We start from the raw sequence: 24600 nt of genomic DNA on the forward strand, positions 1-24600 counted from the left end.
CATGGACACTCTCAAGGCTCTATTATCGAGTGCTTTACTTTGAGTTGCTTTCCACGATACCTAACTCTACCAAAAGCGCCGCAATACGAACGCCTGTGGGAACATGAGATATACAGTGAGTATCCAATTTCGAGGGCGATAAGATGATATAGACATATGACAATACAGTACGCGACGCACTCAATGGTCGCACTACCTTCCGGAGCTTCTAGCCTAGTGAATGAAATGCTGCGGGGATGACGAGGCAACAACTATCCGTACAGCCGACTACGTCTGACAGTTATAGTGAGTGAGTACAAAATCCAATAGCAGTGATAAAGTAGAGCAATAACCAAGATCGTCGTGATATAAGACACAAGATAGCTGCAGCTGGCGGAAAGTACTGGTGAGATTCTGAGAGCGGCCCAGAATCTCGTCTGCAGACGACGACGCTCGGATGGCCAGCATCACAAGAGTGTTGTATGTTGGAGTGTATCAATGAGGATGACATCCCGGACTGGGGTCGAGATCAGACGCGTGCAGCCACATATGAATTAGCGGGACTTACCGCTCGTTAGCACGACCCCCATGAGATTCGTATCCTGGTCCAATTCTGTCAGCATGCTTCATGCCACTGGACAAGAATACTCACGATTGCACATGTTACGTGCACGTGTAGCTGTCGCTTCTTCGGCGAAGAGAATCGATGGGTGGCCATCATCTGCTCACGGAGATCTTGCGGAACGCATCAGCGTCCCGAATACATGATACGTGAGCCAGGCGGACTCACACTCCGCGACGTATTCAGCTTTGTTCGGACGACCGCGATAGCTCGGTGCGAAGTCTTCAAATTTCAAGCCGGCCTTCAGCTTGGCAGCTAACAGATCGGCCTTGTTTAGAAGTAGAATGAACGTGGCGTTCGCCAGAAGCTTGCTCTTGCAAACCGTACTCCACAGCTCCATCGAATCGGCCTTTCACGACATTTTCGTCAGTCAGCCCAGAGCAATGCACGACACGGGGCTTACCAGCCGATTCACGAACACGTCCTCCGCCAGCTGCTGATTGAACCCACTTATAGGGCACAGGAAGATCATCGCATTCACTACAACGGCACTCAGAAAGAGCGACCTCAGCGGGTATACAGAACTCACCGTCATCGAAGTATGAGGCCCAAGCCGCTGATCGGGGAGAGACCAATGAGCAGGTGGCATTACCGAATGACTGGATGAATGTTCACCTCGCTGGCTCCGTGCACCTCCGACGTCGTAAAAAACCCATTCCGTACCCTTCTCTGCTGCTGCTAATCGGTTGAGGACAGGATTCTATGCGGCCATATGCGGTGAACGAACCTGTCTCCATCGCCATCCGGTACTCCTCAACACCAAGTGTACGCAAGCGAGCGCGGAGTATGTCGTCGGCCGTTGGTATGTACTTTATGTCCGACACCCGCGCCGCGTTGTTCAGGAAACTAGGCGATCGTCAGCCCAAGGAAGCGTCCGATTTCGCAGGAACAACCCACTATCGTCCATGGTCAGCACTGCCGTCTTCCAAGTTTCCTGGCTCCTGAGCCTTCCATAGCGCTACAACATCGTCCTTGCATGCGTCCAGGATGCGGCGCGCATCGTCCACCTCGTCTGGTATTGTTGGCAAACGAGCGATAGATCCTCGCCGTTTCCGCATCAGCGCCTTCCAGCCGGAACCCCCACGAATGGACACCTCTGTCACACGATCTGGACGCCATGTGGACTTCTCGGCCGTTGGCGAGGTCGAAGAACTATTGCTAGCCTCCGCCGAGAGCGCACGAGTGAGAATGAGCTCCACTTGCTTCAGGGGCGACAGGCGCATCTGAAGCACGCGGTAGTCTTTATTGGGAATCTGCTTCCCCGGAGGACTGTCCGACGTAGACAGGAGTTCGAGAATGTGGTTGACATGGCGCACGAGGTTGAGGTGAATGACGGCGCGCCACGCCTCGGCTTCGGCGTAGAACGTCGTCGGGCAGAAATACAGCTGGAAGTTCTTGACCATGGTAGATTTGCCGGACTCGGACTGGCCTGCGATATAATATGGAGTCAGACAGACCGACAAGTTGCTGCGCAACGCGTTGGTGAGCCACGGCATGTGACGACATACCGAGAAGCAAAATCTTCGTCTGGGGTCGACGTTTGCGGAGCTCCTGCCGCTCTTGCTCGAGCGCACGGTCAATCTCATCGCTGTCGAGCCGTCCGTGTCAGGCCTGGGGAGACGAGGTCAATTGACAGGTGAATGACCGCATACCTGATCCGCTTTGCCTCACGCTCCGCCTCTAATCGTGCCGCGCGCTCACCCTCGTTCTCGTCCTTGGGAGGGGCTGGTGGCCACGCCGCCTTGTCGGCCATTGGCCCTGAAGTCTGGGGTGAGGAGAGGAGGACAGATTACGCGAGGCAACACGCGAGGCAAGGGCTCATGTATCCGGATATGGCTGTTGCCCGGCCTGCCGTAGTTATGCACAGAAGACGGGGAGCAGACACAGAAGAGGCTCAGCTTGGTTGAGGGCAAAAGGGGCAGCTGCGTCGACATATTGTGCGGAACATGCTGCATATTGTATCGATGTGTGGCGTCGTAGACCTGTTCCGCCAGGTACCAAAACCGGGATCATTACCTCGTCGCGCAGTTACCACTCCGATATTGATTGCCTTTCCAGGCCCAACCCTGATGCGCCTTCGTACCCGAAGTGTGGTAACCCGATCGGGCGCTGTCTAGCTGCCGCTGTTTCCTCCATTTGATAGCGTCATGCATGTTTTGCGCCGGTTGCCGTGCCTGACATCGTCTCGTCTCGCGCGGCCCGCGGTTTTGAACGATGCAACAGGCTACGGCGATGCACTCTGAAGCTTTCTCTATGAGCCTCATGTAGTGAGATTCCTCCTGCATCTCATGAGTGAACGTGAAGGCGACACACATTAAGAGCGGAGATGTGGGCTTCGAACACTTCTCCAAGTCGGAAATTTATCAGAATTTCCGGGGCATAAGACGCCTCCTTATGTAACCTTTACTTGGCCAGTCGTCGCGACAGCGAGCCTCGTTGGGGTTTGGCTTGAATGGCTAAAAAAGAAGGGTAAGTAGGCAGATGATTGTGCTTGATCAGCACTCTCGGGATTGGTTCAATATACAATGTGACAGCTCTCAGGGATTTATTGTTGACTGGGACGCTCAAAAGGCCATATGGGATCCAGTCCAATTGCATCTTCGAATTGACTCCCGGCTTCGGCGGACCGTTTGCCTTTGGCTTAGTTCGGTCGGTGGCTGATAGACTTGTGGCACACCATCGTTCCACCCTGTCGGGACTCCGGATGCATAGCCAACCATTACATTAGAGTAATTGCGGGCCTGTTCCAGTCTGCTAACGATATCGTCTGTCTGATTATCAAAACGCAAGTCATGTATCCAGGTTCGCTTACTGGAGCCGTTTGCATCGAAGTTGGAAAGCTAGACGCTCAGAGTTGAGGCTCTACATGGTCTCTCAATCGTCTCGACACCCGCGCTCGGGAGGAGATCAGTTTCCTCGTCGATCAGGATAGCAACGTTTCTTCGTCCTACATAATCGGCAACATGAAAGTATATTGTACCGAGCTAGCGAATGAACGCTCATGCCGGAAAACTCACATTGTTCGTGAACGAGGACGAGTATACGCACGAATACACTGCGACGGCAATTTTCAAACTCTGCCGCAGTAGCTGAGCCATGCGGCAGGAGGCCCTGAGTCTTCAACGTCGAAGAGGGACTCACCGCAACTTTGGCTACGTTGATGGGAGATGAGGGCCCAAAGAGCTGAGTAGTGGTAGCTATGTCGAGGTCGATAGTAGTGGTATGTGAGTGTTGTAGAGCAGAGAAGCAGAATGCAGAAAGCGGGATCTAGATTCGACAATATCCTGAAGTTAGGAGAGAAATTGCTACATTGCGGTCCTTGGTAGCGTCTCGACCCCCCCGCTGTGCGGGCCGTCGGAGGTGCACCACAACACGTCCGTGAGGCTAAGTGAGTATGTGATCACCCGGGTACATGCTGACAAGCAGCAGAACATCGGGTTTTCTGGTATGATTGCAGTGTAGCACTACGGTATCTCGGCTCACCTACGCGTCGAAATATGTGTTCTGCGGATTTTTCCCGGAGGCCTGTCCTCGTGCTCCCTTTAGGTGTCGTCCGGAGGATCCAGACGTCTTCGGAGCGCTCCAAGTTATCATGCCACTTCGTAAGTACATCCCTGAAGAGTCTTTGTACACCTGCCAGCACGTGATGGAAGCTCGGGGCCCACCTCCAGCTGCGCTGTTACCTCTGGGCGGAGGCATTCAGCGCCTCAGGAGTTTGTTTGTTGCTGATGTACGGGCCTTTGCAAGAAGCTCTCATGTTAGAAGAAGTTTGCGAGCGATGACCTCTTGTGATTGACAGGTGTCCTGAGCTGTGCGTCCGAGTTTCTGTAGATGATATGGGCGGACAGAAGGTTCCAAGTGGAGTGCAGAGCGCCTGCCTCACCAAGTGTTGACATAGTGCTGACTGCGCCTGTTGACGTTTCCAGTGGATGATTTTGGGCGCTATCTCAGAATGAGGCTAATGATCCTTGTCGGGAGGTGTCGCTCAGGCTCTTATTTCAGATGCGAAGAAACGGATGCGAACAGCTCAGAGCGCCCATGGGTTGAGTAGTGCCTCCCTGATTTGGAAAGGCGCTCGGGTAGTCCCGGGCGTTGGGCCAGCAAGCAGGCATCGACCTCTAGCTACCGCCTCATACCACAGGCCGTCAAGACTATCCCGGTGAGTAAATGCTGCCTTTGTATCGTTTGCAAGGGCCCCCGGGGAGATACTGCAGGGTGCTGTGGTGGTGAATCGGACGGATGGAGATGTATCTGGGGCTGGATGCCGTCGCGCGAGCTCGGATGAACCTCTGTGAGTGCACTTTTGACTGACCTCTTCCGGCCGTTTTCAGGTCACTTCGCTTTCGCCCAGCATGTCTCTCGTTGTGCCCGAGGCCCACCAACAATTCCAGGTCGGTCTGCGTCAGTGCGTCCATGCGGCTGGGTGGTATATTGATCACCGTGAATGTAGCACATCCTGCGTCTTCTCAACACTAACGTTGATGGCAAGCGCAAGATCATGTACGCCTTGACTGAGATTAAGGGTGTCGGTCGCCGCTACGCCAATCTTGTCTGCAAAAAGGCCGACGTCGACCTGAACAAGCGGTATGCTATTGTACGTTGTTGTTGGGTTCCGTTCTGCTGATCCTTCGGCAGCGCTGGTGAACTCAACTCGGATGAGCTCGAGCGTATTGTCACCATCATCCAAAACCCCACCCAGTTCAAGATCCCGACATGGTTCTTGAACAGGCAGCGGGACATCGTCGACGGCAAGAACTCTCAGATCTTGTCCAACGGTGTTGACTCTAAGCTCCGTGACGACCTGGAGAGGCTGAAGAAGATTCGTGCTCACCGTGGTCTCCGTCACTTCTGGGGTCTCCGTGTCAGGGGTCAGCACACCAAGACGACTGGTACGTGCATCTTTGGGCCAGTGCTATCAGTGCACAGGGACTTATGTTGTATGCAGGTCGTCGGGGAAAGACCGTTGGTGTGTCGAAGAAGCGTGGCTAAACGTTTCTCGGTCTGTTGCTTTCGGATTTGCTTATCGACGGTGGTATTATGTTTGTTATGTGATGTATCTCTCCCATGCAGTAATGCCAACCACCATGACATGCCGTCCTCTTTGTATCATTTGAGATTCGTCTCATCTCGTTTTGTCTAATGTATATCTGCTGGCAAACGCGAAGTGTAGTACCTGGTACTCGCTCCGTGAGTTCTCACACTAGTGACCAAAAACGGACTCGGGGAGCTAGAACATTCTGGGGAGCCCGCGCGCTTGTGGCTGGTTTAAATCCGAACTCGAACGTGCTCGCACACTCGGTAGTGCTCTTCAACTCTTGACTGCTTAATTCACTTGCCACAGATGATGACCTCGGCAGCTTGGACGGATCCTCACCAACTACATCCCTGGTTTCGCATGCCTTCACAAAAGCGCAAAGATTTCAGTGACGACGAAGACACGCCGAGCGCGTACTACGAGCCCCGTCGCTCGCTGTCTCCAACCCCAAGTCCCAAACGCCGCAGGTGCGACGTTCTCGAAAGCGGTATGTCGCAGCTGACGTTGGGCGGACTCCCATTTTATGGGGCACCACCAACATCATACACCACGCTTTCTGGCGGTCCGGCAAGGACAGTCGTCGGTGCCAGCGCGAGCCCCAGCTATCTTGCGCCCGCTGTTCAGCACCCTGAAACACCCACCGTCGTGTCGACAATATCACATCCGTGGTCCGATGCGCCGCAGGACCCGTATGTCACGCCTATACTCGCAAACATCACCACATCGGTCGTCCTTCCTGGGTCGGTGGAGGAGCCTACATCGCCGGAGGCCAGCACGGGCGAAGCGGAGGTCGCGGACGTGTCTATGAAGGGCCCCTCGTGGTACGAGATTGAGAAAGACCGTACGTCCTATCCCTTTGCTGCACCCCGTTCACGTCCCCCCTCCGTCCACGGCCCGCTCCACCCGGAGGCCGCTCTTCCGCCGCCCGCCCCGCCCGACCGTAGTTGACGCGCCTCCCGACGATACAGGCATAGTCATCACCGATCTCGAGGACTCCGACGCGGAGGACGAGGACCGCACTGCCACGGACTCGGGACCCGACGCGCCGGCGTTCAAGATCTCGTCCGCGCTCCTGGACCGCCTACCGAAACCACACGCCCTCGGGGCCCTCGGGCCGGAGCCGAGCCCCGCGACGGCGCTCGTGCTATACCGCCCGCTCATCGTACCGGCGGAGCATGAGGAGGGCCCGAGCGACGAGGAGGAAGGGAAGGAGGAGAGAGATCTGGGGAGTGTAAGTGTGGAGGAGTTGCAGCCAATGGTGGAGGAGGTGCCGATGGAGGACACGCGCCCGTGCACGCCAATGGTAGAGTCGGTAGACGAGCCCGTAGACGAACCAATGGACATCGAGATGCTTTGACCAATCGTCGAGCCGGCTACCTGGTCTGGAACGCTATCTGCTTTCGTTGCTGTTTCGTACGTATTATTGTAGACACTCGATCGAGATCGGACGATACTATTGGCCAAACGTAAAACGTAAACAAGAGAATCTGCTCAAGTTAGATGTGGTTTTATGTAGATATACTCCCAACAATTGAGAGACCAGACACGACTAGGTAGAACTCACGATGGATCTTGCCATCTCCGACTACTGACTCTAGCTTTATTTTGTTACACGGGGCACGCGGCGTAGCTACTACCCTTATTCTATTTATCGACGGACGGATGAAACGAGGGAGAGAAGCAAGGAAGCAATAGCAACATTAACGAAATAAATCAATCGAGACCATAACTGGGACGAGACGACGTAGAGAGCACGCACGACGAGATACAGCAGACACCGATTCAAAGCCCCATGGGCGTTCGTACTGGAGGAAAGTTGCAGATACCAATGTTTGCATTGGGAGGAATGCCTCAACCTACTTCGAGTTCGACGCGTTCATCGGCCCTCCAAACCGCATCACCTCGCTCCCCCGCCTCTGGATGTCGCCTTTGATCCCCTCCGCAGAGATGTTGAGCACGGTATGCTCGCTTCCGGCATTGTACAGCCGCTCCGACCGGTTGATCAACGTCGCATGGTGTCGAGCGTGGGCGTGCGGGTGCGGGACATGGTGCATCTGCATTGCGGCGTGGTAGGGCGCGCGGAGAGCCATCGGCGCCTGCGAAGCGCCAGAGGGCCCCGGTTGGGGTTGCCCGCCCGCTGTCTGGCCCGGCTGGCCCGTGTGCATGTGGTGGGCAGCCTGGCCTGGCTGGCCCACATGGGGGTGGGCGGCATGACCAGGCTGGCCGGCGTGTGAGTGAGTGTGCGCTCCAGGCATAGGGCGTGTCACCCCCGTGCTCATCGGGCGACCGTGGTCGTGGGTGCCTGTGCCGGGTAGGGGGCGTGAGTATGCGTCTGGCGGCACGTGGTCGAGCGGGTTTAGAGCGTCGGGGGTGGGGTTGGGGGACATGGGCGCAGGTGTGGCTGGGTGCGACATGGGGTGTGGAAAACCAAGGTTCATCAAGCTCACGGGCGTGGCACTGTGTCCGCCAAGCTGGAGATTGAAAGGCGAATGAGAAGGGGGAGGGGGGGACTGCATCGGAGGAGGCGCTTGAAGATTGGGAGAGGGCTGGGGTTTTGATTGCGGGGTAGCTTGGGGCTGCGGCACCATGACAGACTGCTGCTGAGGCTGGAGCTGGGGCTGGAACGTCATGTCGGGGGCGGCAGGCTGAGGGCGGGGCTGCAGCAATGGCTGGCCAGACGCGACGGCGTGAGGAGAGCGGATCTCACGTTGCTTATCGGCCTGTTGAATCTGAGGCTGGGCCTGCACTTGGGGAGGTGCGGACAGGCCTTTGGAGGACTCGGCGGGACTGTCGATGGTCATATCGACATCCTTGCTGGTCTCGCCCATTGCATCATCGTCGTCCTCGCCATCCCCGTCGACCGAAGCCGAGCCTGAGGGCCCAGCCGCTTCAGCCTCCTGCTGCGCCTTTTGAGCAGCGATCTCCTCTGCAGTGAGAAACCGACCACCTGGCCCGCGAGGGCGTCGCATAGCGTGCTTATGGCGGGACTCGTGGAGATAGGGCTGAAATAGGGGTGTGAGGAGTGCAGACAATGTAGCGAAGAAAATTGCGACCCACCTTTCTTTGCTTTGAGAGCCTGTGTAGCTCCTCCAAACGGGCTCTGGCTACACGCCGCTTGAGAATGCGATAGTATTGCTTGGCATTCACGTAGAGAGGTTCCTCGTCCATCGGAGTGTCATCCTGGATCTGATCTACCGGATGCTCTTGCTCTCGCGGCTGTTGGGGAGCCTGGGGGTCCTGTTGAGGGGCCGGTTGGGGTAGATGATGTTGGAGGAACAGATGCGGGGAATGAGGAATCGGCGTGGAAGCCGGAGACGGGCCCGGTGAGGGGTGACGGGAGGCATGGGGGTGCTGATGCGGGTGCTGGTGAGGGTGTTGGTGCGGGTGAGGCTGCTGGTGCTGATGCTGGTGAGGGTGCGCATGGGGGTGCTGGAACTGATGCTGGTGCTGTTGTTGGGGGTGCTGTTGGTGGGCTTGTGGGTGGTGTTGCTGGTTGTAGAGATTGTATAGGGGGTTGTTCTCTGTGCGTGGACGAGACTGTTAGCGCAGCGGAGGACAGGAGCTAGACGACGTACGGTAGTCGTGATAAGGGTTAGGACTGAAGAGATGATTGACGGGGTCCATGATTACTGGAATGAGTATGTGATTGGCCGAGCTCAGGTGCAACGGCCTGACCAACCAGCTGCAACCAACGCTTCGCCCAGTAAGATGTCGCAGCCCTCCCCCGTCCCGATTGGTCACAGCCCAGGCCCCATTTCCTTTTCCGGACTGCCCTCACTTCCCCACCTGCCACCACCATGGAGTCCAAGCTGTACGTCCCTCCCCGTCTGCCTGTGCCCCCCTGCTCACTCCGTGCTCAGCAAGGCACTCAAGGTCGTCGACCTCAAGGACATCCTCGCGAAAGCGAACGTCGCAGTGACCGGCAAGGCGAACAAACCAGACCTCATCGCCAAAATCCTCGGCTCGCCTGAAGCCATCGAGGTATACAACAACAACTACGGGCCTGCCCCTGCCCAGTCGGCGCGGGACGCGTCTGCAACGACTACGAACGCACCGGAGAAGTCAGAAGCAGTACGTCGTCCCACATTCGTCCTCTTCGCCTGCTCATTGTACGCGTCGCGTCGCGTCTCCGCCACAGCCACCGAAGGCGTATGTACGCTTTTCTTTCTCGGCGCCCTCTCAACTTGACCCTATTGCGCAGTGCTGCTCCTGTATCGTCTTCAAAGACGGCCCAAGTCGCTGCTCCGGCCCCCTCCTCAAAAGCAGTGTCTCAAGCTGCACCGAAAGCGGTATGTACCATCTCGTCGTCCTCCTTGAATGCCGTAATGACTTGCCACGTGCAGAGTGAGGCCACTCCTGCAACTTCGCCATCACCCTCCGCTACTGCAACGACGAGCGAGGATCCTGAAGCAGAGAGGCGTAAAGCACGTGCGGCACGTTTCGGCATTCCCGTAGTGGAAGCCAAGCCCGCGCCGGTACAGAAGAATGGAAGGGATACAGCGAATGGCAAGGTGGCGAAGAGTGCGATCGTTGACGTGCGTTGGACTCACTGCCTATATTTCCCGGCACGTTGGGCTCAGTCGTGTTTGCTACGTATAGGACCCCGAGAAGCTCGCCGCCCGTGCCGCAAGGTTTGGTGTCCAAGGCAGGAAGCGCGCCGCTCCACCGCCGGAGCCCGTTGACGAGGAGGAGCTCGCCCGACGCAAGAAACGGGCGGAGCGGTTCGGCATACCACTGACGGTGCGTAAACGCTTCCGATACTGCGCATACATCCCATGAACTCTTAGCTCGTAGGCTGCTTGAGGTTTATGTCTCTCAAGACTGCTCTTTGGTGTATCTACGCCCTGGCATCTCTGTCTACGCTATCATTCACCGTTGTCTTGTAATGTACCACCTATTGATTGTCTCCAGGAGTGTAGTAGTCGACTGTTCCTCGCATATGATTACAATTGCTTCTCACTGGACTACGCATGGCTGCTATTCAGGTATGTAGCGTGTACAAGTCTCCGTACGCCGTTGATCACCACTCCACAGTCCATGACTAGAAGCCCTAATATACGAATCTCAATCATCTGATGGTGAATCGCCGTTTCACTGTGTGTTTCGAACAGTCTTTCCGCATCGTGTTGGCAAGGCGACAACGAGGGGCGCAGTAACTTTTCCTGTGCGCTTCAAACGAGCTTAGAGCACGACGTTCGGCAGCAGTGGTGCACACCGTAGTATGCCGTGTCCAATGGAGAATGGAGTACCGCGCAAGGTATGTTGTTTTCTCCTGTACATACAGTATCAATGTGCCTTCCCTGGTACATTTGTTCAGTTTCGTTGACGTCACACTCAGTCGGGATAAGAGACGCCCTGTGGCTTGGGCAACAACAATGACTCTTGGATTCGTCAACGCGAAAATGTTCGCATCAGCAGAGCAGCTCAGTGAGTGAAAGAGGGAGGCGGAAGCTAGAGAGGGTGCTGCTGCGTCGGGTTTTCAAGAACCAGCTGGAAACACAGATCGAACTATCCCTTGGTACACGCTCTGTAGACGGCGAGTGTATGTGTATTCCGTTTCCTACTTCCTGCGCAGAAGAGCTTGTAATGACACGTACTGCAGATTGAGGCTTTCTCCAGGGTTTTTGCGGCTGTCCGGGCGCATGCCACCGTCGACGACTGATCGCTGTCTGACCTTCGTTGCGACTCTGATGCCCCCGCTATCCCACGGCAGCGTTCATATTGCGTCGGCGCCTCCTACCATCGAACCCAGGGAGACCCTCATTCTCTGACAGCAGTTGAAAGATGCGCTGCACAGTTACTTGCATATAGGCGGGACTCAAAGATGCTGTTGACTTTGGAGCTAGCGATGAATGTCTTCGGGACAGAACGGCTAGCAAATGACGCTGGCAAGCTTGTCGTCCCTTCCCCCGGAGACGTGGCTTCGGATGAGGCTCTATTAGAATACATCAAGAACTCATACGGCTGCTTGTTCCATCCCTTGGCACAGCCGCCATGTTCTCCAGAAAGGACGGCAGTGTCGTCGACCCAGAATTACGGGTCTACGGAATGGCGAATATGCTCGTGGTGAGGTGCTGGCTGATATGCAGGAATATTAGGTAGAAGACGATTATGGGCTTTGCACTTGCAGGCAGATGCATTTATTCTACCCACGGGGAGTCCTCGACCGGACGTACTGCGAGGAAAATTTACATTTCGTGCAGCAACTAACAGTACATGTAGGCGACCGTTGCGGAGAACGTGCGTTGGAAGCCCCGCCGTCCCCCCGGTGTTCTAAGGTCGCTGAAAGTGCATCTAGGCTGCAGATCTCATCACAGGATTGTAGATGATGCTATGGAACATACATATTCTTCTGTCAGGCAGTTGGTCGGTTTGCCCGACTGCTATCCTTCTATCTTATTATGATCTCCGAATTGGTTTCCATACATCTGATAGCCTCAACAGCTATCTAGAGTATAGGTACCGGATACGACCAGGATGTTCGATTGCGTGACTATGGCAAGGTACTCAATGGTCTCTTTGATATGTTACCCAGTTCGATATCCAGATCATACTCCAGCAACAGTTTGGAGTTCATAGGAGCCAACGTCAAGCGCACTATCCTCCGAGGTCCATGCAAGCATTCGTTCACTTCTCCACATGCGCTCCCCAACAGCGGGAGGTGTCAAAAGCGAGGTCCACGAATGCGTCGCGGCCGCCTTCGTAGACGGAGCCGGATCTGCGGGTACTGAAGGTCACCGTGGCGCACAGCGTGCTGCCCTCTCATTGCCTTAGGAACAATGACCGAAGCACGAGCAGAAGTCGACTTCAATAGTCTCTGAGCCACGCTCCAACTCGGTATTCTTCATGGCTTAGTGCATATTCTCGGATACCGTTGAACAGTCCACTCACTGGCAATCTGGCATCCGTACCCTGCTCTGGAATTTGGCTGTTGCATGGTACTTGGAAACTTTCACAAGAAAGAGAGGAGATCTGGCTGAATCGTACCAGACCAGCTACGCAGAGAATACGACTGGGCGATAACTGATACCCCCAAGAGGGCAGTGAGCCTGGTCTGTCCTGTGCGGGTTGAACAGCCAGGCCCGTAGGTCGGGGCGAGATATTTACGGGTACTTGTCTGGTCACAGCAGCTCGACTTATGATAGCCTTGCGTTAAGTGCGGTTGTGATGAGCGTTTTGGGAATTGGCATTCCCCCATATGTGGCCAGGTGGGATTCGAGATTGAACCAGCCCCGCATCACGTGGGAGCAAATCCGTACGGGCTGACCGATCTGGCGGTACCGATCGTAGAACGACTCACTCATCCTCAAAAACAGCGGTAGTGGGGGAGTACTCATTCTTACCAGACCAATACCACTTACCACCATGACGGATATCCTCGTTGCCCAACCTGCTCCTCAGGGTAACCTTTATACATGTATATCATGCACCATCGCCTTCCACACTGCCCAAGATCAAAGTGAGTAGTTTTTTTGCAGCCACATCTTTGGAAGGACCCTTCTCAATGCTCTCACGTAGGGGAGCACTACCGCTCTGATCACCACAGATACAACATGAAGCGGCGAGTGGCCGGCCTGCCACCCGTCAGCGCCGCGTTGTTCAACCAGAAGGTCTTGGAGAGGAGGGCTGAGACAGCTGTTATGGCTTCGCCCAAGGGCTCATCCTGCGAGATTTGCGGGTAAGTGTTCTGTACATATTTCTTTCGAATCGATCTTAATACCCCACCCTCACAGGAAAACCTACACCACAGAGAACGCATACAGGTCTCATTTGATCTCAAAAAAGCACAAGGAAAACGAGCTTCGTGCCGCCGCTAAGGCCGCTGCTGCACCCGAAGCCTCTCCCGTCCTCGAGGAGACCTACGCTTCACCCGAAGCTGGCCCTTCCTCCCCGCCTACATCATCTAGGGCCGCGGCGGAGCCTGGTGTAGAGAAGGTTACCTCGCAGCTTCAGGGCGTTTCGCTCAGCGTCGATGAAGGCGCGAGTGAGGAGCAGATCAACCAGACCATCGACGAGAAGATCGCCGCCGCCCGTGCCCGCCTCTCGCCCACCCAGTGCCTCTTCTGCACGTCCGCACCCCCCGCAGAGACACTAGAGGACAATCTCACCCATATGTCAGTCGCGCACTCTTTCTTCGTCCCCGACGCCGAGTACCTCGTCAACCTAGCCGGGCTCGTTACCTACCTGGGCGAGAAGATCGCGGTGGGGAACACGTGCCTCTACTGCAATACCGAGTTCCGCTCGCTCGAGGCGGTGAGGAAGCACATGCAGGATAAGGGCCATTGCAAGATCGCGTACGACACGGACGTCGAGCGGCTTGAGGTCTCGGACTTCTACGACTTCTCGACGTCATACCCCGACGCGGAGGAGCGTAATGCGCGCAAGGCGGCGCGTGCTGCGAGGCGGGCCGCGAAAGAGAAGGCGAAGGCCGAGAAGCAAGAGACCGAGGAATGGGAGGACGTCGAGGACGATGCTGACGACGATGGGGAAGTCGACGACGTCGTAGACGTAGAGGCGTCGGACGAGAGCGACGAGGAGTCTGGCGAGGACGAACTCGACGAGAACCAGGTCACGTATGGCGACTCCAGCTACGAACTGGTCCTGCCGTCGGGTGCGCGGATAGGTCATCGCAGCATGCGGAGGTACTACGCGCAGTCCTTCCCTGGCATGCGGCGAGGCGGCAAACCGGAGGATCCCAACTCCGGCGCTGCACTCGTGCGCAGGCTCATCGCCGACAAGAAATCGGCTCTCGTCCCTCGGAAGGGCGGGTTCGGTGCGTTCGGTAGCGGCACGGACGTCGTGAAAGCGAGGAACGCCGGAGAGGCACGGGAGGCGGGTCGGCATGTGCGCGAGTACCGCGACCAGCGTCGCAGGGAGGAGTTCAAGACGAAGGTTGGCTTCATTGCCAACTCGCAGAAGCACTTCAACCCACCAGTGTTGTATTGATCGCGGTCGTAACCGAAGCCCTGACCGTTATGACCAGTTCGAGCGGTCACCGGTCAATCTGTCATCAGTATATACGTACCTCATATTCGGCGTTGACCAGACTGCCAATCAAGGACATATGAATGGCCCGTTCCGTACCGCTGCCTCAAGTGGACAGATTTTGTAACCGTCTACATTTGCATCATCTACTGCCGAATTGCATCACTACCACACTCCCTTCCTCATCGCACCCATGTATCCATCCCTTTTCACGCTGCCTCTGCGTGTATTATTCCTCGTACGTACTGTATACCATACGATCAACATGGGGTCCGAGAAATAGACAACACAAGTAAAAGTGAGAATGCTGCATCACCGAAGTCCACCGAATTATGGACAATCATGTGCTAAGAAGACAGATCTCGACCGAAGTGAGACGGAATACGTGAGCGAACGACCTCAAGGTCGATCTTGTCATGGGCATGGGTATCAGGACCACAGGCATAACCAACGATGCGACGAAAGCAGGACTAGATTGCAGATCAAAAACAGTTCATGAAGTGAAGAATAATGCGAATAGTTTAGTACACATATGCTGCAGGCACAACACCTTCCTGTCCCGTACGCGAGTCTCGTGCGTACCACCAACTGTGTGCGGATCGTTGTCAGCATCAGGCGAGCATAGCTGGGGAGAGAAAAGAAACGTACGCAGCGTCTCTATCGTCTAGAATCTCGAGCTCCTGGCCCGTTCTCAACGCAAGTTCACCATCACCCCTACCATCGAACGAGTAGCGGGCATACGCCGGCCTGCTCTGCTCCTCGCCGTCTAGACCACCTCCAAGCGCATCCGAAGGCGTCTCCGCACGGACGTAGTTGCTCCCGTCGGGGCCGCTGAATGGGTCATCGTGCGCCGCTGCGCCGGCGGCGACGGCGTAGCCAGCCTCCTTCTCAGCGTTGAGTCCAAAGGGACTCTGCGCACCGAGGATGGTCGAGCGCGTGGCGGCGTTGATATGCTCGAGGAGCGAGGACGGGCGGTGGGTCGAGTCGTCGTCAGTATCGAAGTCTTCGTGGGCGACGGGGCCGACCTTGTCATCACGGCGTGCAAAGAGCGTCCAGAGAATCTCGATCAGCGCGAGCAGGAAGACGATACCGGCGCCGATGGCGATTGAGATGAGAATAACGACGCCAGTTGCGAGAAAGTCTGCGAGGTATGTCAGCTAACCTCCTACATTGCTTATGCATATCCTGAGATACTCACGCTTCTGCGTGAAGCTGAAGGTCGCAAACGAGCGGAACAAGCCAGCAACAGTACCAGGAGCTCCCGATTGAGAAGTCGACACCACGTACGGGATGAAGGTTGCACCATCGAAGAGAGCGGAGGACGCGTTCCCGAACGAAGAGTCCGACAGCGTGCCAGAGATCATCAAGACACGGTCCGGCTCAATGATACCATTGCTGGCGTGAGTGTTCTGGAGGGGCACCATGGTCAACTGCGAAATCTCTGTCGTGCTCTCGAGGGTAGAGCCTGCGGGGAAATTAGTCAAAAAAACCTCGTGGGCTAAGCAACGGTGACGCTCACCAACAGAGTTCCAATTCTTGCCGTCCCAGAAGTATAGGAAGGACGACGAGCCATCGGACGCACTAGTATTGGATCAGCACAAAGCTATAGGTGACACATGCGACGTGGTACTGACCGACCAGCCGCGAAGACGGCGCTCTTGTTATTGTTGTCGACCTCAACCGCGGTGACAGGACCAGGGAGAGTACTGCCGTCTCCGACAGACGACCAAGTGCTGTTGGAGAGCTCGTAGGAGGCGACGTTCGCATGCGTGCTGTCTGCGAGAGCGATAGAGCCGGCAGCAATGAGAGTGTCACTCTGTCAAGGACATCAGCCACCAAGCATGAATGACGTACGAGGCGACAGTACTCACTCCGGCATAAACCACGGCAGAAACATCACCCTGAATGCCATTCCCAAGCGCGGACCACTTGCGACTAGTGCTGTCGAGCGAGCAGATCGCACGGCAAGGTGTCGACCCGGCCTGTGCGAACGATCCCGCAACGACAACAGTGTGATCGTCCGCGGGGGAATCACTGATAGAGCGCACGACTACACTCGAACCCGAGCCCGCCTGGAGCGAGTCGACGCCGTTTTGGTCCCAGCGCTGATTCGCCAGGTCGTAGATAGCAAACCCGTTGGTCTCGACACCCTGGATCGTGAACTCGCCGCCGACGTAGAGCGAGTTGCCCTTTACATGAAGAGCGCGAATCGTGCCGTTGGGCTGGTTGCCCTTGAGCGCGACGGCAGTCTTGCTGTTGGCATCGTAAATCGCGATGTTCTCGGCAGAGACACCTCCAGCGGTGTAAGAGAAGTTGCCGCCGATGATGACGACCTCCTTCGAAGCGCTGCTATTCGTCCAGAACACGCCCGCAAGGACGGCAGGAGCCGGGGCAGGGGCGGCACTAGGGAGAGGAGCGAGCGTGGTCTGAGTTTGGCGCTTGAACATGGTCATGACGTTCAGGTTGGGAATCCAGCTCGTGGCCGAGCGACGGTGGTGTGACCGACGAATGACAGTCGCGGGCGTCGAGTTGGCCGCATTGCTCGCGTCAAATTGGACACCAAGAGGGACGACCTCGGGCTTGCCATTCTGGCCATTCTGCAGCATTACGAGACCGGATGCGCCGAACTTCAGGGAGGAGGTGACGCTTCCGGCTACGAACTGGGGGTTGGCCGACGTGCCATTGCCGACGAACGTCATAGATCCCACAAGGAAGCCACCGCTGTTCACCCAGCTGCCGGACGAGACGTCCCACGTCGCGAAGCCGCCGGCGTTCTGATCGGTGGTGCCGCCACTCGAGTTGAGAAGTTCCGTGAAGTTGCCCGCAACGAGGATCTGGTTGTTGGCAACATCGAGAGAGGTGACGGCACCATTCACGCCGCCTTCGAGGGCTGACCACGTGTTGCCGGAGACGGAGTAAACAGCGACACCCTTCAGGGCGCTGTTCGAAGCCTGTGCGGTGTCAGAGAAGGAGCCTCCGACGTAGAGGTTGTCTCCATTAACGACGAGGGACGTGACAGCACCATTCAGGCCGTTGTTGGACAACGCCGTCAAGGCCCCATTCTTATACACCGCGATGTTCGAAGCGCCATTCGCCGATCCCGACGTCAACGAGAACTTACCGCCGAGGAAGAGAGCACCAGAAGGGTGCTGCGCGACCGCTGCCACGGCTTCAGTGGTGGATGCCACCGAATTGACTCCGCCAAGGGCAGACAAGAGGCCAAACCCAATGTTGTCCTGACTGGTGATCGCGGAAGTTGGGATAGCGGCATGGGAAGCGACGGTGGAAGTGCTGCTCAACGGCCATTCCAGGAAGCCGAATCCTTGCTGCGTAATCGACGTGGTGTTGCTTCCGGAGGATGACGAGTTGGAGGAAGTCGTGTTCGCGCTCGTCAGGATGAGTTGCACGCGATCGGCGACGAGCTCGTATTTGCCATTCTGTCCGCTGCCTTTGGGATCTTCCGCCAATTCCATGGTGATGGTGGTCTGGAATTGAGGGGTTGTGGGAACGATGGGGCCCCTGTAGATGAGAGTCGTAGAATCCTGCGTGTTCTGCTGAGAGATGTTGGTCACCCATGGGTTCTGGCCACCGCCCGGGAATACGGTGACCTGCACGCTGGTACGGAGAGGACAATCCTGGAAGTTGGTGCAACCCGGAACCAGTAGGTTGATGTCGTACTCTCCAGAGGCGGAGACGTAGGGCATCCAAGTGAAGCTCGGACCGTCGGCTTGAGAAGTCCCGACATCCACATCAGAGACAAGGACTTGCTGAACCGTGCCTGCGATCGAAGTATCGGCTTGTTTCACGGTCCATGTACCTACTGGCAATGTACTAGACGGTCCGGGCGCGAAACACGACTGGCCGTTCTGCCCGTCAACGGCAGACGCAAATGCTCCGGAAGAGAGAAGCTGGAGCAGATGCAATCCGGCACCATCGCCCTTGAACGCCGACAAAGTCAACTGGAATCCGGTGACGTCTAGATCAGAGTCGAACAAGAAGTCTTGGTATGGGACATTTGGGTCCGTGAGCAGGGGACAGCTGTCTGTGCACGACTTGTTCTGATTGGCGGTAGGATCAAAGTAGTGCAGCTGTTGTACAGTATTATCGGGGATTGTGGCGACGCTACGGTGAACCAGATCAGACAGTTTCCCCAAATCAACATCACCACGGCCTACTCACCTGAATGCGGTAGTCCCCCGGCCATTCAAGAAAGTGTTGCCAATGCGTATTCCTCTCGCAGTGAGGAAAGAAAACTTCCTGACGGTGATAACAGCTTTCGTTCCGTCAGCGGCGAACCAGGTGTTGCCGGGGCCGTCGCTACCCGCAGGACACAAGGTGTTGTTGATGTTGCTGAAGTCGCTGTCCGAAGAGGACGGGCCGGCATCGATTTGTGCGCCCTGGAGGGGTACGGGGACGAGAGACGACGAGAATGGAGTCGCGCCGGTTGAGAAGGGAACATTAGGATTGTGTGTACCATTGATGGCGACGGTGCCATTGCCAAAAGATGCGATGAAAGAGCCGGAGATGTAAAGACTGGACTGGGACGAGTTGGACGTTATAGACAAGACTTCAGCAGCCGCACCGGTCAGTCCGCCGAAGGGAGCTGCCGACCAGGACGACGACGCGATATCCCAGACCGCGACGGACGCGCCTGGGGAGCTGAACTGACCACCTGCCCATACCTGCTTCCGTGACGAATCGCAGAAGAGTGTATGCACGACACCGTCTGGGCCATTTTGACCTAGAGAAGAGATCGTGTTCTGCGAGGAGGAATACGAGGCGACATTGGCCGCCGTAGTGCTCCCAACCGACGTAAAGCTCCCTGCAAAATAGAACACGTCGTCGACGGCGCAGCCTGCTAAGACGCTGCCGCCAGGATTTGTTGACGCAATTTTGGAGAGAGAACCATCGGAAGAACGAGAGAGAAGGGAGGCGGTAGTGGGGTCAAAGGTTACAGAAGTAGAGTTGTCGACGAGATCGAGACCTGCGAATGCCCCTGCAAGGCCGACCTTGCCCATGCGATTGAAGTCGACGAGAGGGGAGTCGGAAGCGGCAAGAACGACATGTGCGGAGAGGGCGAGGGCTAGAAGGGTTACTGCTCGGGACGAGTGCCGTGTCCTGCGTCGAGATTTGCACGCCATGGTTGGAGGCCACGGAGCGTGCTGGGAGGGGGTATACTGCACGTAATGGAGGAAAAGCGCAGAGCCGTCGCAGGGTCGTTGCCCGCGTCGCGCGCGTTGACAACGTGGGCACCAACATCAACACACCCCATACTCGACTTCCGCTTATGTCAGCAGCCCTCCTAATCAGGTAATCTTGTGCTGCAAGCCAGCACCACTTGCTTGAACTCCCTCAACAATCATTACACCTTGCAGTGGGTCCTGTGTGGTCTAATTCCCAGCTTCCGGTTACGCTTTTGAATACGCACCGGAGAGTCTTCGTTGTCTTGCTCAACATTTTCGGTATCGAACCTTCCCCTTCCATGCTCAGCTATTGAAGCTTCCCTTCGACCAAGCTCAAGCTTCATGATGCCCACTATGTAATCCTGTGTTCTATGATGAGTGTTGTCTGCCCCTACATCGTGCCGTTCCATCTCCTGCTGCTTGGTGGCGGCTATACTGTTCCGCCGACGCGTGAATATATCAAGCTCAGTTCCACTGGCAGTCCAGGACGAAGGTCACAGGATGCGTTCTCGTGAGACTATCGAAGCCCTGTGCCGACCCAATCCTGTCTTGCGTTACTCCACAATGAATAGGATTGGTCTCTGAGCCACCCACGACCATCTCGTATGAGGCACGCCAACCGCGGGCGAAGAAATACGGGGAGCGGCTCCTAATCCGCAGCGGCCGCCGCTCCAGCATTATAGCGCTATTCTCTAGCCATAAAAGTTCGGAGAATATCCGTTTCTCGAGGAGTAGAACATCTACGCCATGGCTTCCGAACAGCAGATGAAGAACCCTCTTCTCGTTGGACGCGCCATTCGTGCCCAACTTGAGCGTGAAGTTCCAAAGGACCTTCCTCTGGAGCGCGACTTCCGCGAGGACTCGGACTACACTATCACAGACCAGTGCGTATGATAGTTGTCCATCCAAACAGCGCGTTCATCCCCACTGGTTCGTAACGCAGTGTTCAAGGACTGCACAGGAGCCTCAGCAAAGATCCGCGCACTCTCGATCTCGTCACATCGCTCGTCTCTCATCTGCACGCCTTCGCGCGCGAAACTCAGCTTACGCACGCGGAATGGACGAAGGCAGTGAAGTTCCTGACGCGTGCCGGAAAGGAGAGCACGGACTACAAGAACGAGTTCGTCCTGTTGAGCGACTGTTTGGGGTTCAGTGCCCTCGTAGACGAGATCAACCATCCGAAGCCTTCGGTACGCCTTCCTTTCCTCACAAACGCTTCCAGATGCACAGATGGCGCAACATTGCGCAGGGCTGTACCGATGGATGCGAGCCCGGGCCGTTCTACACGGACGACGCGCCTGTTGTGCCCTCCGGTTCCTCGCTCGCGAAAACAAACACGCAGGGAGAGTCGATGTGCTTCCTCGGAACAATCAAGAACCTGAAGGGTGAGGGGATCAAGGATGCGACCGTCGACGTGGTCAGTATCAACCTAAGGGAGCTTTATAAACGGATTTCTTACATTTTCATCAGTGGCAAGCCGACGGTGATGGATTGTACGATATTCAGTATCCCGACCGTGAGGAGCCAAACGACCGCGGCAAGATTCTCGCAAACCCCGACGGCACTTTCAGCTACCGTGGTATTCTGCCCACAGCGTATCCTATCGTACGGCGTGCCCCCCCCTCTTCGATAGTTGGCGTCTGACCTTCCCTATCATAGCCGAGCGACGGACCTACAGGTGACCTGCTGAAGGCACTAGGTTAATGACACATTGGTTCTCGCATTAACACGGCTTTAGCTGACTGTATGCGCGGTGTTCAGGCCGCCACGCTCACCGAGCATCGCACATTCACTTCACCGTGAAGGCACCAGGATATGACGAGTAAGCGCACCTGTCAATCGTTCCCCCTTCAAACTAATCTGTTTGGCAGCTTGACCTCCGCCCTCTACCCCTCACACTCGCCATTTCTTGGTACGGACCCCGTCTTCGCTACGAAGAAATCCCTCATTTGCCAGCTCACGGAGGAGCACGACCCGAAACGGTGGGCGGACATGGGCTTCAAAGAGGGCGAGGTCCAAGGTGGACGTGTGTGGGTATGGAAGTACGACTTCGTGCTGCCGACCGTTGAGCAGGTCGAGGAGTTGAAGAAGGAGCGGGCGAGGAAGTCGAGGCTGTGATCTCTTGACTGGACTGGGGAAAGCAAGAACTCCCTTGCTCATCTAAGGACCCTACATAATAACGGATAGATGTCTGTAGAGACAACACGGGTCGAATTGATGTTAGTCCGTAATCTGTCAAGCCTCAGCAGGATGCAGTGGTCCGAGAACAAGGCACGACTCATGGAGCAGCACATGAACCTGTTATATGGGCCTCAATACTCGCACAAACACTCTGGCCACTTGAATCTGGTTCAAGGCGCGTGGAAAGCTAGGAAGTGTATTTGCGAGCTCTAGTCTCTCTTTACAACGACATCGTCCACAGTGAGTTTGATTCCGACCGGGTTGGAGTGAGGAGAAAACTGCTCAAATCGTCTGATATGTTGCGAGATCGACAATGTACGCTGAGATCAGTACGTTGTGTCCATGTCACGAGAGGTGCGACACGTACTGGGGGAATCGGTAACGGTGGACAACTGGCGGCTTAGCATCCGCCACCAATAAGGTCTCGTCCGAGCCCTGCGCAGATAGAACTAGATGCTTGAATGCGGTGTCCTTCCAGAACTCCGGCTGCGTCATGGTGCTCTTGATGTATTTCGCAATGAGGGTGTCTTCAGTGGGTTCCGGAGCAAACTTGTAGAAGGCAACAATGCCAACACCGGCGACGACGACTCTTCGCCAGAAAGGAGTATTGAACACTGCGACGCAATGATCTCGTCTTGGCAAGGGACAATGACCGTGAACGCTGCGACACGCACCTTCTGGCTCGTAGACGTTCGAATCATGGTACTCCTCGTGGTGGTGGTCATCGTGGTGGTCCTCATGTGCATGCGATGAGGCGGCTCTGCGCTGCACGAGGGAGATTCCCGCCCGCTGTGTGGGGCGCAAGACGGCGCCGGCCGCCCTAGCTACGGACATGACGCGAAGATGAAGATGAAGGGCTCTGACGGTGCGGTCGGCGACACCGAGCTCACCCGTGCCCTGCCGCCATTTGCTTACGTAAGACAGCCGACGGGTGCTGCCATGCGGGCGAACGTCCGGGGCGTTTTCCCAAGCTTGCTGCGAACTTCCACCTTCCCGGATCTTTGTGCCTCATTATGTGCACGACACCACGTCTTCTAGCTGCTTTCTTGTCTTCCTAGACCGTCATATTGCCACGAATCGAATCACCAAGGTAGGTTTCCTCGGCTGACGTCTCGTCACGCTGGCGCACGTCAAGGATCGAATCTTCACGGGTTCTCTGGCGGCATGTATAAATCCCGAACTATTGCTTCTCGGTATTACTGGCACTCCTAGCATACCGCTCATCTAGTAGCTCCGTGATACCCTAGGCCTCTAGCTAGCTCTAGCTCTAGCACCCACCCACACACACTCGTTAACCTCATCATCCTACCACTCACAATCGCCATGGCCCCAACCCAGTCTAGCGCACCGCTCCTTCCCGTGAACATATCCGAATCCCCTCTCCTCTCCGGGAGCAGCCTCCTTCCCGACCCGCTGTTCACAACTCTGGCCGGACCTCTCCCCATCATCACTATTGGCCTCTACCCACCGGCTTCTCCTCGCGTCGAAACCAACCGATTGGGCGCTAGCCGCTCTCGCCCCAAGAGCAAGCTTCTTCCGAAGCTGTCCCTGCCCCCTCTCACTTCACTCGCGCCTACGAGTCCCGTCACGCCCACAAGTCCTACCTCGCGCATCTCGCCAAAGGAGGTGATCTCCTTGCTGGACCTACTGGAAAGCATGGAGAATGACGTCGCGACGGAAGTGCAGCGCGTCCGCCTTGGCATCCAGGAGACAAGGACGCTCGTCCAAGCTTGTCGTGCAGACAGTGCCGCTCGAGAGAATGCCAGACGGCGAAGGATGGAACAGGAGTTGCGCTAGACGCGACGACGGATTGACTTTTCGATGCCGGGAAGGCTTATACCGCTGTTGATGGACACGGGGACGGACTGGTTTGAATTCTTGATTGTACGAACGCCCATTTCACTCCATGTAATGCGAATGTTGTACGCCCTGTCCATGGATCACCGCTTGGCTTTTACAGACCCTTAGGTTGTCGGACCACAAGACATTTTCGAGGTATACGACCGAATTCAGGATTACAGGATCATGAGCGCCTTGCCAATCACATCTTCATAAATCATGGACAGTAAGTATTGCGGGCGACATTTGCTGTACTACTCAAACGTGCGTCATTGAGTCACGAACAAGGATCGTATAGCCTCTGGGATCTGAGAGCATACAATACGAGAGAAGGTGCTCTGAATGATACTGATGGATCTGAGATAACTACAGTTTAGTCGAGCTCGTGTCTCGCCCCACTGGGCAGGCTAGAGCGCACGCCGCATACAAATGAAAGTCTTGACCATTCTTCGCCCAACGTTCTCTTACCGCGCACCGGTCTAGAGCACAGGCTAGCTGGAGATGGACGGCGGTGAGAGACTCGGAGCAAGAACGGTCACGGGCCGGAAGGGCAGATGCTCGACCCTTCCCGATCTGGGACAGTTAGCACGTTAGCAGCACTATAGAAACGGAGGGTCTCCTCATCTCCATCTTTCTCTATCTCCTGTACGCCTTAGCCTCCATACTCGCGATCCTACCCCTCGGATACCAGTCCCCCTCTCGCAATGTGTACGTCAACGTACCCAATTACCCATGGGGCGCTCTGTGCTGAGCTGCTCTGCGATATTATCGTGACA

The 24600-nt window shown here is 56.0% G+C and overlaps 10 protein-coding genes across 10 annotated transcripts; 6 read left to right on the forward strand and 4 right to left on the reverse strand.

Annotated features, from left to right (window-relative positions):
* Window positions 1–136: 136 nt before the first annotated feature.
* Window positions 137–2480, reverse strand: DICSQDRAFT_132651 (G-alpha-domain-containing protein). Its single transcript, XM_007361688.1, has 11 exons — window positions 2254–2480; window positions 2110–2189; window positions 1499–2030; window positions 1329–1447; window positions 1217–1276; window positions 1131–1157; window positions 1005–1081; window positions 770–950; window positions 632–714; window positions 548–581; window positions 137–496 (listed from the first exon to the last, which is right to left on the reverse strand). Exons 1-11 carry the CDS (start codon window positions 2352–2354, stop codon window positions 447–449), a joined length of 1344 nt encoding a protein of 447 aa, XP_007361750.1. The 5' UTR covers window positions 2355–2480; the 3' UTR covers window positions 137–446.
* Window positions 2481–4953: 2473 nt separating this feature from the next.
* DICSQDRAFT_51571 (ribosomal protein S13) lies at window positions 4954–5590 on the forward strand (the record flags this gene model as incomplete). Its single annotated transcript, XM_007361689.1, has 4 exons — window positions 4954–4992; window positions 5052–5185; window positions 5237–5490; window positions 5547–5590. The coding sequence occupies 4 exons, from the start codon at window positions 4954–4956 to the stop codon at window positions 5588–5590; spliced, it is 471 nt and encodes a 156-aa protein (XP_007361751.1).
* A 370-nt stretch (window positions 5591–5960) lies between these two features.
* On the forward strand, window positions 5961–8132 carry DICSQDRAFT_132653 (uncharacterized protein). Its single transcript, XM_007361690.1, has 2 exons — window positions 5961–6477; window positions 6605–8132. The coding sequence occupies exons 1-2, from the start codon at window positions 5997–5999 to the stop codon at window positions 6991–6993; spliced, it is 870 nt and encodes a 289-aa protein (XP_007361752.1). The 5' UTR covers window positions 5961–5996; the 3' UTR covers window positions 6994–8132.
* A 401-nt stretch (window positions 8133–8533) lies between these two features.
* Window positions 8534–8816, reverse strand: DICSQDRAFT_43150 (uncharacterized protein; the record flags this gene model as incomplete). The annotated part of the gene is made up of 2 exons (XM_007361691.1): window positions 8534–8638; window positions 8694–8816. Coding segments are annotated over 2 exons (228 nt in total), but the record flags the coding sequence as incomplete, so codon positions are not given.
* Window positions 8817–8978: 162 nt separating this feature from the next.
* Window positions 8979–10681, forward strand: DICSQDRAFT_159363 (uncharacterized protein; the record flags this gene model as incomplete). Its single annotated transcript, XM_007361692.1, has 7 exons — window positions 8979–9112; window positions 9497–9707; window positions 9775–9785; window positions 9838–9925; window positions 9980–10171; window positions 10236–10376; window positions 10622–10681. 7 exons carry the CDS (start codon window positions 8979–8981, stop codon window positions 10679–10681), a joined length of 837 nt encoding a protein of 278 aa, XP_007361754.1.
* Window positions 10682–13001: 2320 nt separating this feature from the next.
* On the forward strand, window positions 13002–14582 carry DICSQDRAFT_51405 (uncharacterized protein; the record flags this gene model as incomplete). Its single annotated transcript, XM_007361693.1, has 3 exons — window positions 13002–13095; window positions 13155–13314; window positions 13370–14582. The coding sequence occupies 3 exons, from the start codon at window positions 13002–13004 to the stop codon at window positions 14580–14582; spliced, it is 1467 nt and encodes a 488-aa protein (XP_007361755.1).
* A 650-nt stretch (window positions 14583–15232) lies between these two features.
* DICSQDRAFT_124409 (uncharacterized protein) lies at window positions 15233–19762 on the reverse strand (the record flags this gene model as incomplete). Its single annotated transcript, XM_007361694.1, has 6 exons — window positions 15233–15762; window positions 15820–16086; window positions 16141–16202; window positions 16256–16437; window positions 16493–18743; window positions 18801–19762. 6 exons carry the CDS (start codon window positions 19760–19762, stop codon window positions 15233–15235), a joined length of 4254 nt encoding a protein of 1417 aa, XP_007361756.1.
* A 789-nt stretch (window positions 19763–20551) lies between these two features.
* Window positions 20552–22028, forward strand: DICSQDRAFT_78995 (aromatic compound dioxygenase; the record flags this gene model as incomplete). The annotated part of the gene is made up of 7 exons (XM_007361695.1): window positions 20552–20688; window positions 20748–20994; window positions 21054–21221; window positions 21275–21409; window positions 21464–21503; window positions 21566–21626; window positions 21676–22028. 7 exons carry the CDS (start codon window positions 20552–20554, stop codon window positions 21920–21922), a joined length of 1035 nt encoding a protein of 344 aa, XP_007361757.1. The 3' UTR covers window positions 21923–22028.
* A 131-nt stretch (window positions 22029–22159) lies between these two features.
* On the reverse strand, window positions 22160–22828 carry DICSQDRAFT_152401 (uncharacterized protein). The gene is made up of 3 exons (XM_007361696.1): window positions 22660–22828; window positions 22353–22599; window positions 22160–22276 (listed from the first exon to the last, which is right to left on the reverse strand). Exons 1-3 carry the CDS (start codon window positions 22817–22819, stop codon window positions 22195–22197), a joined length of 489 nt encoding a protein of 162 aa, XP_007361758.1. The 5' UTR covers window positions 22820–22828; the 3' UTR covers window positions 22160–22194.
* Window positions 22829–23308: 480 nt separating this feature from the next.
* DICSQDRAFT_177783 (uncharacterized protein) lies at window positions 23309–24532 on the forward strand (the record flags this gene model as incomplete). Its single annotated transcript, XM_007361697.1, has 2 exons — window positions 23309–23674; window positions 24481–24532. Coding segments are annotated over 2 exons (417 nt in total), but the record flags the coding sequence as incomplete, so codon positions are not given.
* Between the last annotated feature and the right edge of the window lie 68 nt (window positions 24533–24600).

The sequence above is a fragment of the Dichomitus squalens genome (genome assembly GCF_000275845.1).
Source record: "Dichomitus squalens LYAD-421 SS1 unplaced genomic scaffold DICSQscaffold_3, whole genome shotgun sequence".
Taxonomy (NCBI): Eukaryota; Fungi; Basidiomycota; class Agaricomycetes; order Polyporales; family Polyporaceae; genus Dichomitus; species Dichomitus squalens.